Below are 15969 nucleotides of genomic sequence, written 5' to 3'. Positions count from 1 at the left end.
TGGGGGAGGTGAGGGTGGGGAGAATTCCTAGGGGTGGAGGGGGCAGGGAGTGCTCGAGGTTGGGGGGACAGTGTGAGAGACAACAGCAGCAGCAGCAGCAGCAGCAGGAAGGAGGGCAGCAGTGTGCCAGGGGCCTCAGCTTTAACCCTAGCAGCGTCACCAGAGACCCCAGCCTTACTGCAGCTGATCTGCTGCTGATCGCCGCTATCAAACACCTCCACCGTTATTGAAACTCCCTCACCGGGTAAAAAGTCTATGTAAATAAAAAGAAAATTATATATATATGTATATGTATATATATATATATATATATATATATATATATATATATATATATATATAACGCATACGTCGACCGTGCTCTCAGCCACAGCTCAGAATGGAAGCAAGTCGACGAAGAACTCTGTAGGGTAAGGCAGGTCCTAGTCAATAACGGCTTCTCCAATGGTTTCATCGAAGACATCATAAGAAGGAAAGTGAAAAGCCATGCAACCTCCGAAGAGACAACTAACACAACACCTATACCCCCTATTAGACTATTTTACAGGAACTTCTTTTCCACAGCTCATAAAACAGAGGAAAGGGTCCTGAAAGATATTGTTAATAGAAACGTTATCCCTACAGACAAAAATCAGAGGATACAACTGACGATTTACTATAAAACCAGAAAAACGGCCAGCCTACTCATGAGAAACTCTCCAGACACGAAACAGAACGCTTTAAAAGAGACTAACGTCGTCTATGCCTTCAAATGCCCACTTGGGGACTGTAAGCTCCAAAAAACCCAGTATATAGGCAAGACAACAACATCTCTTTCTAGGCGTTTAACGATGCATAAACAACAGGGCTCCATTAAGGAACATATAATCTCTTCCCATAACCAAACCATCGCCAGAGAAATCCTAGTAAACAACACAGAAATCATCGATAGATACAGCGATAGCAGGCGGCTTGACGTTTGCGAGGCACTACACATCAAGAAGTCAACACCGGCAATCAACAGCCAATTATTGCACAACTATATTCTACCCACCTCAAGACTCCGCTCCAATATAGAAGCATCAAGAAATATGGACCAATAGGCTTTCTACAAACACTTCTATTCAATACCCATTGTTTCTGTTCTGTCTTGTGTTGATATATATATATATATATATATATATATATATATATATATATATATATATATATATATATATATATATATATATATATATATATATATATATATAAACGGACGGACATAGGCTGTCCCGACCAAATGCTTAAGTCAAATAGCTTTAAAATATCTCAGCCTAGCATATTATCCCCCACATGCGCATTTCATGGTCTTAAATGAAATCAGGGATATGATTTCCGTACAGTTTATCGCTTTTATCAAAAAAGTTTGAACTGAATTCATTCGGGTTACAATGGTGAAAACAGCATGGACAGACTAGCCTGTCTGTCCAATGATGGCCACTGTCTGGCCAGTCTTGGTCAGCCACAGTGTTTCCCCTGTAAGAAATATTGGCATCCATAGCGACCCCCTTTTTGGGATTTTCTCTAAGTCTGAAATTATATATTTGTTTTCCGTAGAGTTTTTAATAGTTTATTTTGGGCCATCTGTAATAGATTAATTTCTGAGAGTCAAGTGATGAGTGAGTTCTATTGTCAGCCATAATCCTGGGTTCGAAATTCCAGCTGGAACAGAAACAAATTGGCAATGTTTCCTTTCACCTCACGCGTCTGTTCACCTTGCATTAAACAGGCTCCTAAGTGTTAAACAGTTTCTGGGGCTGCATCCTACACACACACACACACACACACACACACACACACACACACACACACACACACACACACACACACATTCACACTCGTCCAGTAACAAAACAAGGGGAGGACTGACTGGGGACCAATCCATAACGGTTCACCCTCGTTCACCCAGCAGTAATTGACGGGTCGTGTTCCAGGGAAAAGTAGTAGGATAAGGCTTACCATACCTAGAACATACCTGGAGAGGGTTCTGGGAGTTCTACTCCCCGAGGCCAGGCTCGACTTGTGATAACTTTCTCCAACAGGCTGTTGCTTGGAGCGGCCCGCAGGCGCACACATCCACTACAGCCTGGTTGGTCCGGCACGTCTTGCAAGAACTTGTCTAAGTGCCTCTTGAATACATCCACCTTTGTTCCAGCAATATTTCTAATGCTTTCTGGGAGGGTGTTGAACAGCTGTGGACTTCTGATGTTCAGACAGTGTTCTCTGATTGTGCCTATGGCACCTCTACTCTTCACTGGACCTCTGATGTTCAGTGATCTCTGATTGTGCCTATGGCACCTCTACTCTTCACTGGACCTCTGATGTTCAGTGTTCTCTGATTGTGCCTATGGCACCTCTACTCTTCACTGGACCTCTGATGTTCAGTGATCTCTGATTGTGTCTATGGCACCTCTACTCTTCACTGGACCTCTGATGTTCAGTGTTCTCTGATTGTGCCTATGGCACCTCTACTCTTCACTGGACCTCTGATGTTCAGTGATCTCTGATTGTGTCTATGGCACCTCTACTCTTCACTGGACCTCTGATGTTCAGTGTTCTCTGATTGTGCCTATGACACCTCTACTCTTCACTGGACCTCTGATGTTCAGTGATCTCTGATTGTGTCTATGGCACCTCTACTCTTCACTGGACCACTGATGTTCAGACAGTGTTCTCTGATTGTGCCTATGGCACCTCTACTCTTCACTGGTTCTATTCTGCATTTCCTTCTGTGCCTTTCGCTCCAGTATGTTGTTATTCTACTGTGCACATTTGGGAGCTGGCCCTCCAGTATCTTCCATGTATATATTATTTGATAACTTTCTCGTCTCCTTTCCAGAGAGTGCATTTTGAGAGCTTTGAGACGGTCCCAATAATTTAGATGTCTTATCGTGTCTATGTGTGCCCAATATGTTCCCTGTATTCCCCTCTAATTCAGAAATCCCTTACTTGCTTAATCTTTGTCACCTGGTCGTAGAATTGTGCTAGACCTGTGAGGCAAGATTTACCATCCCTGAACCCATGTTGGTGGTGTGTCACCAAGTCCCTTCTCTCTCTCTCTCTCTCTCTCTCTCTCTCTCTCTCTCTCTCTCTCTCTCTCTCTCTCTCTCTCTCTCTCTCTCTCTCTCTCTCTCTCTCTCTCTCTCCCGAGGCACTCCAAGGGATATTTGTGAGTGAATGTTTATCAAAATATATAAGATAAGAATAAAATTAGATATATATATACACACATACCAAAAGAATAGGGGTGGTAGGAGAAGAAAATATCAAAGTGTTCAGTGAGGATCCACAAGATCCTCTGTGAGTACTCTTTATTTTCTTCTCCAAGGCTATGGGTCCCTACACTTGCACCAGAGGAGGTACCTCTTCTAGGTAAGATAAGAATACATGAAATCTTTCAGAAAACTCACGACAATACTTACATAGTGGGCGAATTAAATTCTTAATAATAATACTAATAATTAAGAACTTTACTAATTAATAATTGACACGTTACTAATATGAAAGTATAAAATGGAAATATTTATTTAGTCAAAGTCTTTATTCAGTGAAAGTATTGATCTAGAGAATATATTTTATATATTATTTTATATTATATATATTCTATATATATATTTTATATATTATATTTATATTATATATATTCTCTATATATATTTTATATATTATATTTATATTATATATATTCTCTATATATATTTTATATATTATATTTATATTATGCAGTCCAAGTGAAAATATTAATCCTGTGAAACTCTTTGATTATTTGAAAAATCACACTTTCAATCGAGTGAAAGCACCAGTCGTTATTAAGTGAAAGCATCAATCGAGTGAAAGCACCAGTCATTATTAAGTGAAAGCATCAATCGAGTGAAAGCACCAGTCATCATTAAGTGAAAGCATCAATCGAGTGAAAGCACCAGTCATTATTAAGTGAAAGCATCAATCGAGTGAAAGCACCAGTCATTATTAAGTGAAAGCATCAATCGAGTGAAAGCACCAGTCATCATTAAGTGAAAGCATCAATCGAGTGAAAGCACCAGTCATCATTAAGTGAAAGCATCAATCGAGTGAAAGCACCAGTCATTATTAAGTGAAAGCATCAATCGAGTGAAAACATCAATCAACTGAGATCATAAATAAACAGAAAACATCAATCTAGCGAAAGCATCGATCAAGAGAAAGGATCAATCGAGAGAAAGCATCCAGCCAGTGATTAACGAAGCATTAATAAACTAATTACAATTAAACAAGTACAAGAATGAATCAAGTGAAATAAGTAAAAAAAAAAGTGAAAGCAATCAAATGAAAGCAGTGACGGAAGTCTAAAGGAAGTAAATCATCTGAAACCAGCAAAAAAATGAAAGAAGCAATCGAGTGAAAGCAGTAATGAAAGCCCAGCTAGAGTGAAAGCTAACGACCCAATCCAACGTAACACACACGTAGTTAACTCACCAGGTAGTCCGTTCCTGATCCTGCCTCACGACCATTATACGCCAAGCATACCTGTGGGTACAACATACTCAAGTCATCACATATGCTAAATATAGCCCATGATGCAGTACTCCACTGCACACACACCCACACACTCCCATGTTGCGGTGTGTGTGTGTGTGTGTGTGTGTGTGTGTGTGTGTGTGTGTGTGTGTGTGTGTGTGTGTGTGTGTGTGTGTGTGTGTGTGTGTACTCACCTAGTTGTGTCTGCAGGATCGAGCATTGACTCTTGGATCCCGCCTTTCGAGCATCGGTTGTTTACAGCAATGACTCCTGTCCCATTTCCCTATCATACCGGGTTTTAAAATTATGAATAGTATTTGCTTCCACAACCTGTTCCTGAAGTGCATTCCATTTCCCCACTACTCTCACGCTAAAAGAAAACTTCCTAACATCTCTGTGACTCATCTGAGTTTCAAGCTTCCATCCATGTCCTCTCGTTCTGTTACTATTCCGTGTGAACATTTCGTCTATGTCCACTCTGTCAATCCCTCTGAGTATCTTATACGTTCCTATCATGTCCCCCCCTCTCCCTTCTTCTTTCTAGTGTCGTAAGGCACAGTTCCCTCAGGCGCTCCTCATACCCCATCCCTCGTAGCTCTGGGACGAGTCTCGTTGCAAACCTCTGAACCTTTTCCAGTTTCATTATATGCTTCTTCAGATGGGGACTCCATGATGAGGCGGCATACTCTAAGACTGGCCTTACGTAGGCAGTGTAAAGCGCCCTAAATGCCTCCTTACTTAGGTTTCTGAATGATGTTCTAACTTTTGCCAGTGTAGAGTACGCTGCTGTCGTTATCCTATTTATATGTGCCTCAGGAGATAGATTAGGTGTTACGTCCACCCCCAGGTCTCTTTCTCGCGTCGTTACAGGTAGGGTCACGCGTCGTTGTGTGTGTGTGTGTGTGTGTGTTTACTAGTTGTGTTTACTAGTTGTGTTTTTGCGGGGGTTGAGCTTTGCTCTTTCGGCCCGCCTCTCAACTGTCAATCAACTGTTTACTAACTACTTTTTTTTCCCCACACCACACACACACACCCCAGGAAGCAGCCCGTGACAGCTGACTAACTCCCAGGTACCTATTTACTGCTAGGTAATAGGGGCACTTAGGGTGAAAGAAACTTTGCCCATTTGTTTCTGCCTCGTGCGGGAATCGAACCCGCGCCACAGAATTACGAGTCCTGCGCGCTATCCACCAGGCTACGAGGCCCCCTGTGTGTGTGTGTGTGTGTGTGTGTGTGTGTGTGTGTGTGTGTGTGTGTGTGTGTGTGTGTGTGTGTGTGTGTGTGTGTGTGTGTGTGGGAGGAAGGTCACCCCCACCATTCTCCCATACACCACGATCAATACTCCCTGGCTGCTACTCCCACCCCCACACACCGCCCACTATCCACCCCCGCCCACATGGCTAGGAATCCTCCCCCACCCCCATTCCGCCCACACACATGGATATAACATTGTGGGATCAACCGGGCTGTGGTGGATATGTCGGCCTGCGGGCCGCTCCAAGCAACAGCCTGGTGGACCAAGTTCTCACAAGTCAAGCCTGGCCTCGGGCCGGGCTTGGAGAGTAGACCAACTCTCAGATCCCCATCATCAGGTATATCTGGAGTATATCTGGTATATTTACGTATACCCAGACCTCCCTTTAGTTGCTTAACTACGTCTAAGAATGCCATATATGTTCTCTGAATTCCTCCTATTTAAAACAAATCTGTGCTGGCAACATTGCTATCACAGACCGAGGGACAGGAATATTAGGATAGTCGTCCTATGATTGCCCCGCCTGCTGCCGTGTCATCTTTGCTGTGCTAACTCATTCCATAACCCATTATCCCCAGAACCGTCACACACGTTGTATTTCTTCTACGAGGAGAGGGGACTGTCCTGTATTCCACGGAAGCGCTTGATGAGTGCCATATGCAAGTATCTGCAATTCATCATTGTTAGAAATCCTGTTTCACACAGAGATCACACTAACGTGATGCATCACAATGAACAAATCCACAAGGGCCATGACGAGGATTCGAACCTGCGTCCGGGAGCATCCCAGACGCTGCCTTAATCGACTGAGCTACGACAGGGTAAAAACCCTGTCGTCCTTTTACCCTGTCGTAGCTCAGTCGATTAAGGCAGTGTCTGGGATGCTCCCAGACGCAGGTTCGAATCCTCGTCACGGCCCTTGTGGATTTGTTCAGTTAAATCCTGTTTATTTTCTATTGCCCAGAGGAAGACTTGATACCTCACTGTAGTGTTCAGTGCCTTCTACAGAGGAAATTTTTTGTGCTGATTTTTGTAACGTCTGTAAAGGATGACACGAAGCTGTTTCTTGCATTTTGCCAGTATCTATAGAAGAGTTTGTGTACGGGGCTGGAGGTCAGATGTTTGGGGCTAGTCTCACTAAATATGCCAGGATTAATGGTGATTTTATTATGAGTAACATAACGGAGTCGGCCCTGTGCCCCGCCTGAAAGAGAACACAGCCCTAATGCCCCTCCCACAACGCCTGTGGATATGAAATGTTCAGCCCGGAGTCCATAGACTGCATTTGAATTTGTATAAATTGGAAGATATCCAATTATAAATGACCTAATTGATGCACAGAGTAAAGGGTCTCGAATCTCCTTTGTACGGATACCATCACACATAAATATATAACCCATCATAATGAGACAGACATTGCAGCCAAATTAGCGTGTAACAAGGATGAAGTTGAATTAGATCTAGGTATCCCCCATCTCTGCTGTCAAAACTGTATTGGTCCAAACACTCAGGTCTGATAGGAAAGAAATTTCTGACTCCCAATGACCTGAAAGTACTAGTATAAAATGTTATGATTTGTTCAGATCTGAAACATATATCTATGGGCAGCACAAAACGTCCACCAGACTGTTCGACACAGTGGTTGCCAGGATCAGGTTAGGTTACTGTTACCTGTGGCAGGTGGCTACCGTTACCTGTGGCAGGTGGCTACCGTTACCTGTGGCAGGTGGCTACCGTTACCTGTGGCAGGTGGCTACCGTTACCTGTGGCAGGTGGCTACCGTTACCTGTGGCAGGTGGCTACCGTTACCTGTGGCAGGTGGTTACCGTTACCTGTGGCAGGTGGCTACCGTTACCTGTGGCAGGTGGTTACCGTTACCTGTGGCAGGTGGCTACAGGTGACCGATCTCCCAATCCTGAGCACTCAAGGTGCAAACTCTGAGAGCAGGAACTGCGGCATGATCTCCCACACTACATCACTGAATGCCCAGTTATTAGACCTTTCAGACCAGTTGGCATGAGGTACCTGGAGCTTTGCAATTACTTTATTTACTCTCGTGTTCTTGAAGATATCCTCACATTGCATCTACAATTTGCCGGTGCAGACTGCCTATCACATGCCTCTGTATGACTAACCATCCTGTGTGATGGGGATATTTTAGCACCACGCAGCTAACTTTTTGACACACTGTACTCCCCTTCATATAGTCTAGGGCAGCTGCACAAATGCAGACGTACCTAATATATTAATCAAATAATTGTAAAGATTCATTTGTATATAAGACGACAAATTTACGTTATGTTTGACACCTGGTTGATGAGGTTCTGGGAGTTCTTCTACTCCCCAAGCCCGGCCCGAGGCCAGGCTTGACTTGTGAGAGTTTGGTCCACCAGGCTGTTGCTTGGAGCGGCCCGCAGGCCCACATACCCACCACAGCCTGGTTGGTCCGGCACTCCATGGAGGAATAAATCTAGTTTCCTCATGAAGATGTCCACGGTTGTTCCAGCAATATTTCTTATGCTCGCTTGGAGGACGTTGAACAACCGCGGACCTCTGATGTTTATACAGTGTTCTCTGATTGTGCCTATGGCACCTCTGCTCTTCACTGGTTCTATTCTGCATTTTCTTCCATATCGTTCACTCCAGTACGTTGTTATTTTACTGTGTAGATTTGGTACTTGGCCCTCCAGTATCTTCCAGGTGTATACTATTTGGTATCTCTCTCGTCTCCTTTCTAGTGAGTACATTTGGAGAGCTTTGAGACGATCCCAATAATTTAGGTGTTTTATCGCGTCTATGCGTGCCGTATATGTTCTCTGTATTCCCTCTATTTCAGCAATCTCTCCTGCTCTGAAGGGGGAAGTGAGTACTGAGCAGTACTCAAGACGGGACAACACAAGTGACTTGAAGAGTACAACCATTGTGATGGGATCCCTGGATTTGAAAGTTCTCGTAATCCATCCTATCATTTTTCTGGCTGTCGCAATATTTGCTTGGTTATGCTCCTTAAACGTTAGGTCGTCAGACATTATTATTCCCAAATCCTTTACATGCTGTTTTCCTACTATGGGAAGATTCGATTGTGTTTTGTATCCTGTATTATGTTTCAGGTTCTCATTTTTGCCGTATCTGCAAGTGCAGGGCAACAGGGTAAAGCAGCATTACAGCAGGATACATCAGCACTACAGCAGGATACATCAGCACTACAGCAGGATACATCAGCACTACAGCAGAGTACAGCATCACTTCAACAGAGTACAGCATCACTACAACAGGGTACATCAGCAGCACTACAGCAGGGTACAGCAGCACTACGGCAGGGTACAGCAGCAGCAATACAGCAGAAGGGTACAGCAGCAGCACTACAGCAGGGTACAACAGCAGCACTACAGCAGTGTACAGCAGCACTACAGCAGGGTACAGCAGCAGCACTACAGCAGGGTACAGCAGCAGCACTACAGCAGGGTACATCACCAGGGTACAGCAACAGCAGCACTACAACAGGGTACAGCAGACTGTTGCAGAGAGCCTGGTGACAGGCAGGCAGCAGCCACCACAGCAGGGTACAGCAGCAGCAGGGTACAGCAGACTGTGGCAGAGAGCCTGGTGACAGGCAGGCAGCAGCCACCACAGCAAGGTACAGCAGACTGTGGCAGAGAGCCTGGTGACAGGCAGGCAGCAGCCACCACAGCAGGGTACAGCAGCAGCAGGGTACAGCAGACTGTGGCAGAGAGCCTGGTGACAGGCAGGCAGCAGCCACCACAGCAGGGTACAGCAGCAGCCACCACAGCAGGGTACAGCAGACTATGGCAGAGAGCCTGGTGACAGGCAAGCAGCAGCCACCACAGCAGGGTACAGCAGCAGCAGGGCACAGCAGACTGTGGCAGAGAACCTGGTGACAGGCAGGCAGCAGCAGCCACCACAGCAGGGTACAGCAGCAGCAGGGTACAGCAGACTGTGGCAGAGAGCCTGGTGACAGGCAGGCAGCAGCAGCCACCACAGCAGGATACAGCAGCAGCCACCACAGCAGGGTACAGCAGACTGTGGCAGAGAGCCTGGTGACAGGCAGGCAGCAGCCACCACAGCAGGGTACAGCAGACTGTGGCAGAGAGCCTGGTGACAGGCAGGCAGCAGCCACCACAGCAGGGTACAGCAGACTGTGGCAGAGAGCCTGGTGACAGGCAGGCAGCAGCCACCACAGCAGGGTACAGCAGCAGCAGGGTACAGCAGACTGTGGCAGAGAACCTGGTGACAGGCAGGCAGCAGCAGCCACCACAGCAGGGTACAGCAGACTGTGGCAGAGAGCCTGGTGACAGGCAGGCAGCAGCAGCCACCACAGCAGGGTACAGCAGCAGCCACCACAGCAGGGTACAGCAGACTGTGGCAGAGAGCCTGGTGACAGGCAGGCAGCAGCCACCACAGCAGGGTACAGCAGACTGTGGCAGAGAGCCTGGTGACAGGCAGGCAGCAGCCACCACAGCAGGGTACAGCAGCAGCCACCACAGCAGGGTACAGCAGACTGTGGCAGAGAGCCTGGTGACAGGCAGGCAGCAGCCACCACAGCAGGGTACAGCAGACTGTGGCAGAGAGCCTGGTGACAGGCAGCAGCAGCCATCACAGCAGGGTACAGCAGCCATCACAGCAGGGTACAGCAGCAGCAGGGTACAGCAGACTGTGGCAGAGAGCCTGGTGACAGGCAGGCAGCAGCAGCCACCACAGCAGGGTACAGCAGCAGCAGGGTACAGCAGCAGCAGGGTACAGCAGACTGTGGCAGAGAGCCTGGTGACAGGCAGGCAGCAGCAGCCACCACAGCAGGGTACAGCAGCAGCAGGGTACAGCAGCAGCAGGGTACAGCAGACTGTGGCAGAGAGCCTGGTGACAGGCAGGCAGCAGCAGCCACCACAGAAAGCATCGATTTACCACACCAACGACACCCACTGACCCCGTCCCTGCGTGCGTGCGCGCGCGCCTGTGCTTACTCCGCTTACCTATATATGTCTAAGGGCAGACAAGTCTAGCTCCAGGGCCCTGCCTCACAGCCTCTGGGGTGCTCGAAGGTACATTCCCCCCCCCCCTGCTCTAAAAATTTGTTCTAGGGGTTTATCGCTCTATATATTAGTAGTCTTAGAGCCATAGAGAATAGATTGCATCTGGCCATCTTGTCTATTTCCTTCCGTAGGTATCTTGTATGAAGTGATCATATCTTCTCTGATCCTTGACTCTCATATATCGTGATATATAGAATATATATCTCTCAGGGATGATACCTGGATGATGGGGTTCTGGGAGTTCTTCTACTCCCCAAGCCCGGCCCGAGGCCAGGCTTGACTTGTGAGAGTTTGGTCCAACAGGCTGTTGCTTGGAGCGGTCCGCAGGCCCACGTATCCACTACAGCCTGGTTGGTCCGGCACTCCTTGCAAGAACTTGTCTAAGTGCCTCTTGAAGACATCCAACTTTGTTCCAGCAATATTCCTAATGCTTGCTGGGAGGGTGTTGAACAGCTGTGGACCTCTGATGTTTAGTGTTCTCTGATTGTGTCTATGGCACCTCTACTCTTCACTGGACCTCTGATGTTCAGTGTTCTCTGATTGTGTCTATGGCACCTCTACTCTTCACTGGACCTCTGATGTTCAGTGTTCTCTGATTGTGTCTATGGCACCTCTACTCTTCACTGGACCTCTGATGTTCAGTATTCTCTGATTGTGTCTATGGCACCTCTACTCTTCACTGGTTCTATTCTGCATTTCCTTCCGTACCTTTCGCTCCAGTACGTTGTTATTCTACTGTGCACATTTGGGACCTGTCCCTCCAGTATCTTCCACGTGTAAATTATTTGGTATCTTCTCTCGTCTTCTTTCCAGAGAGTACATTTTGAGAGCTTTGAGACGGTCCCAATAATTTAGACGTCTTATCGTGTCTATGTGTGCCCAATATGTTCTCTGTATTCCCCTCTAATTCAGAGATTTCTCCTGCTCTCTGGTGGTGCACACGGCTCAAGGCTTACGGACAGAAGTCAGTTCAGTAAAACTGTTCTTGGCATAAAAATTATGTCAATTATACCCTGGAAACACACACCAAAACTGTCTCTATTTTCCGCTTGTTACAACTTGTAATAAAGTTGTTACATCTTGGCTTAACGTGTTTATGAGGTATTAGAATGTTGTTACAACTTGCTATATTGGTTGTTATAACTGGTTAGGTGGTGTTTAAAACTTGTTCGAACGTTGTACCAACGTCGTAGTTTTGGTGTGTGTTTGGCGGGTATATATAACGTTTCTCCATGTAAAAACGTTACGTCTCACCGCAACGTTTGTGAGAAACGTTACAAAGTGTAACGTTAGTGGAGGGAGACGCAGGCAGCGAGGGGGTTCCTCCTCCACTAGTGCTTGTGCGCCAGGCTCAGGCTGCTCCTCTCCTCTTTAATACTATTTCCATCCCAGCCTCCTCCTGGGCGACTCCAGCTTGGGCCACACGCACGCATATCACGCACGCACGCACACACACACACACACACACACACAAGCGCGCACACGCATACACCAGGCGGAATTGGACCAGCTGCAGAGATAGTCAGAGAAATGGTTACTGGAGTTCAACACGAGCAAGTGTAAAGTTATAAAATGGGACTAGGTGATAAGAGACCAAAGGGACAGTACACAATGAAGGGGAACAGCCTACCTGTGACGACGCGTGAAAGAGACCTGGGCGTGGACGTAACACCTAATCTATCTCCTGAGGCACATATAAATAGGATAACGACAGCAGCGTACTCTACACTGGCAAAAGTTAGAACATCATTCAGAAACCTAAGTAAGGAGGCATTAAGGGCGCTTTACACTGCCTACGTGAGGCCAGTCTTAGAGTATGCCACCTCATCATGGAGTCCCCATCTGAAGAAACACATAAGGAAACTGGAGAAGGTTCAGAGGTTTGCAACGAGACTCGTCCCAGAGTTACAAGGGATGGGGTATGAGGAGCGCCTGAGGGAACTGTGCCTTACGACACTAGAAAGAAGAAGGGGAGAGGGGGGCCATGATAGGAACGTATAAGATACTCAGAGGGATTGACAGAGTGGACATAGACGAAATGTTCACACGGAATAGTAACAGAACGAGAGGGACATGGGTGGAAGCTGGAAACTCAGATGAGTCACAGAGATGTTAAAAAGTTTTATTTTAGCATGAGAATAGTGGGGAAATGGAATGAACTACTGGAACAGGTTACAGAAGCAAACTCTTCATATTCATAGCTTTAAAAGAAGGCATTATAGAGAAGGGCAGGAGTCATTGCCTTAAACAACCGGCGGCTAGAAAGGCGGGATCCAAGAGCCAATGTTCGATCCTGCAGGCACACATAGGTGAGTACATATATGTGAGTATATTCACAGAAAGACACACACACACACACACACACACACACACACACACACACACACACACACACACACACACGACCAAAGAGCCAAAGCTCAACCCCTGTAAGCATAATTAGGTAACTAGGTGAGTACACTCACACACACACACACACACACACACACACACACACACACACACACACACACACACATACACACACACACACACACAGTGTATGTGTGTGTGAGTGTGTGAAAAACAGCGCCATCTCTTGGGCGTGAGACTGTGTTTATTTTCGAGATAGAATAAGGTATAAAATGAAACTCTACGGGAACATCCAACCACGTTTGAGTTATATATATCTAAATAAAAATGGAAATGTTCGTTTGTGCGTAACCGCTAATCTCCGAAAGTTCTTCACCGATTGCTTTGAAATTTTCACACACCGTTCCATTCGCCTCCGAGCAGGTTTTTATATACATACTGTATAGATGTCACGTCTGTGACGATAAAAAAAAACATGCTTTTTCTGAAAAACTGTTTTTTATGTCTTTTTCATGTGAGGGAAATCTTCGAAACCTCTTTATTGATTGCTTTGAAATTTTGACACAACGTTGCATTCCAATAGGCGCGTCGTTTTATATACCTACTATATGGATGCCACCCCTGTGACAGGTAAAAACATGCGTTTATGAAAAACAGCGCCATCTGTTGCACATAATAGCAACATGCACGCTATACTAAATATGTCACGAATTCCATTTCAATGTTTCCAATTACATTGATAAATTTTATTTTCATAGATTTCGATTTATTTTTTTATTTAATTGTTTTGTGTGACATTGTGTTGGAATTGAGCTGTGTTGTTTACCATACCATTCATTTCGTAAGTATAAGTATAGATGCCACACCTGTGACAGGTAAAACTATCATTTTCTTGACAAACAGCGCCATCTGTTGCATGTAAGAGCAACACACATGCTATACTAAATATGTTACAATTCCATTTCAATGTTTCTGATTGCATTGATAAATTGAATTTTCATAGATTTTGATTTATTTTCATTTTGATTTAATTATTTTGTGTGAATTGCATTGGAATTGAGCTGTGTTGTTTACCAGACCGTTCATTTCGTGAGTATAGTTTATTTTTTTTTCATATTTTAATTTCATTTTTTAACTGTTTTTCTTATATTTCAGTGATGGGAACATCAGATCACTTGATGTTCCGAATTTTCTGATGGGAACATCAGAACATTTGGGAAGGTATCAGACAAGGGAGTGGGGAATGGTGGGGAGGCCGAGGAAGCAAGTGAGGGGGAAATAGTGGGGAGGACTGGGGGACAGGGAGCCGATCGGCCGAGCGGACAGCACACTGGACTTGTGATCCTGTGGTCCTGGGTTCGATCCCAGGCGCAAAGAGAGAAACAATAGGCAGAGTTTCTTTCACCCTATGCCCCTGTTACCTAGCAGTAAAATAGATACCTGGGTGTTAGTCAGCTGTCACGGGCTGCTTCCTGGGGGTGGAGGCCTGGTCGAGGACCGGGCCACGGGGACACTAAAAAGCCCCGAAATCATCTCAAGATAACTTCAAGATAACCTCAAGGTTCCCAGCACGGAGTCGTCGCCATCCCGACTAGAATTTAATCGACAAAGGTTAATTAACATTAACTGTGTCGATTAACGACAGACTACGTTATTCGACACAGTGGTGACTGAAGCGTACCTTAAGACGCCCCTGTAAGCTGTATAACGACAGCTTAATTAACGAGACTCAAAGCTTGAGAAGCCAAGCGCCGCTGATGGAATACTGTGTAAAGCGTTTGGGCTTGGATCCACAGCTGCCTGCTTAAGTAGTGAGACATATGTTCTTAAGTGTATGGAAGGGTGATTATAAGGAGACAGGGTAAGCTGGGATATGAGGACAAGGAGCTGGGATATGAGGACAAGGAGCTGGGATAGGAGGACAAGGAGCTGCGGTATGAGGACAAGGAGCTGGAATATGAGGACAAGGAGCTGGGTTATGAGGACAAGGAGTTGGGTTATGAGGACAAGGAGCTGGGTTATGAGGACAAGGAGCTGGGTTATGAGGACATGGAGCTGGGTTATGAGGACAAGGAGCTGGGTTATGAGGACAAGGAGCTGGGATATGAGGACAAGGAGCTGGGATATAAGGACAAGGAACTGTGATATGAGGACAAGGAGCTGGGACACGAGGGACAAGGAGCTGGGATACGAGGACAAGGAGCTGGGACACGAGTCCAAGGAGCTGGGACACGAGTCCAAGGAGCTGGGACACGAGTCCAAGGAGCTGGGACACGAGTCCAAGGAGCTGGGACACGAGTCCAAGGAGCTGGGACACGAGTCCAAGGAGCTGGGATACGAGGACAAGGAGCTGGGTGGCAAGCCTGGCATCTCACCCGCCAGCCAGCACCTGTAACCTGCACATCTTACAGGTAACCGGAGTCAATAGTGAGCCAGGTACCAGGTGAGACACCTGGCCAAGGTCAACCAGGTGAACTAGCAGCAATATTCTTTCCTGTTCACCTTCACTGAACTTACAAACATTACAAAACCGATTTTTCTCAGTTTTTCCTACTTAAATAATCATTACATCGACTGTAATACCATATTCCACTGCTGTAATTCCGTATGTAGTTTCCATATGTACTCGGCAACTGTATATGAAAATGATGGTATTGAATACTAGCAGTTACAAAAGAATTAGCACTAAAAACTTTATGCTCTCTCTCTCTGTCTCTCTCTCTCTCTCTCTCTCTCTCTCTCTCTCTCTCTCTCTCTCTCTCTCTCTCTCTCTCTCTCTCTCTCTCTCTCTCTCTC

The 15969-nt window shown here is 46.0% G+C and overlaps 1 protein-coding gene across 4 annotated transcripts in view; it reads right to left on the bottom strand.

The window, feature by feature from the left end:
- The window catches only part of LOC123772455 (cytoplasmic polyadenylation element-binding protein 2), a 377158-nt gene that overhangs the window by 76566 nt on the left and 284623 nt on the right, over positions 1–15969 (bottom strand). For 3 of the 4 annotated variants that reach the window (XM_069324264.1, XM_069324263.1, XM_069324265.1), the window contains exon 3: positions 4477–4527. The exons of the other annotated variant lie outside the window; for it this stretch is intronic. In XM_069324264.1, the coding sequence (XP_069180365.1) occupies positions 4477–4527 (51 nt within the window). The remainder of the gene's footprint in view (positions 1–4476; positions 4528–15969) is intronic. 4 annotated transcript variants of the gene reach the window in all.

The sequence above is a fragment of the Procambarus clarkii genome, chromosome 14 (assembly GCF_040958095.1).
Source record: "Procambarus clarkii isolate CNS0578487 chromosome 14, FALCON_Pclarkii_2.0, whole genome shotgun sequence".
Lineage (NCBI taxonomy): Eukaryota > Metazoa > Arthropoda > Malacostraca > Decapoda > Cambaridae > Procambarus > Procambarus clarkii.
The sequence above is the reverse complement of the archived record's forward strand: the minus strand, read 5'-3'. Positions and strand labels throughout refer to the sequence as shown.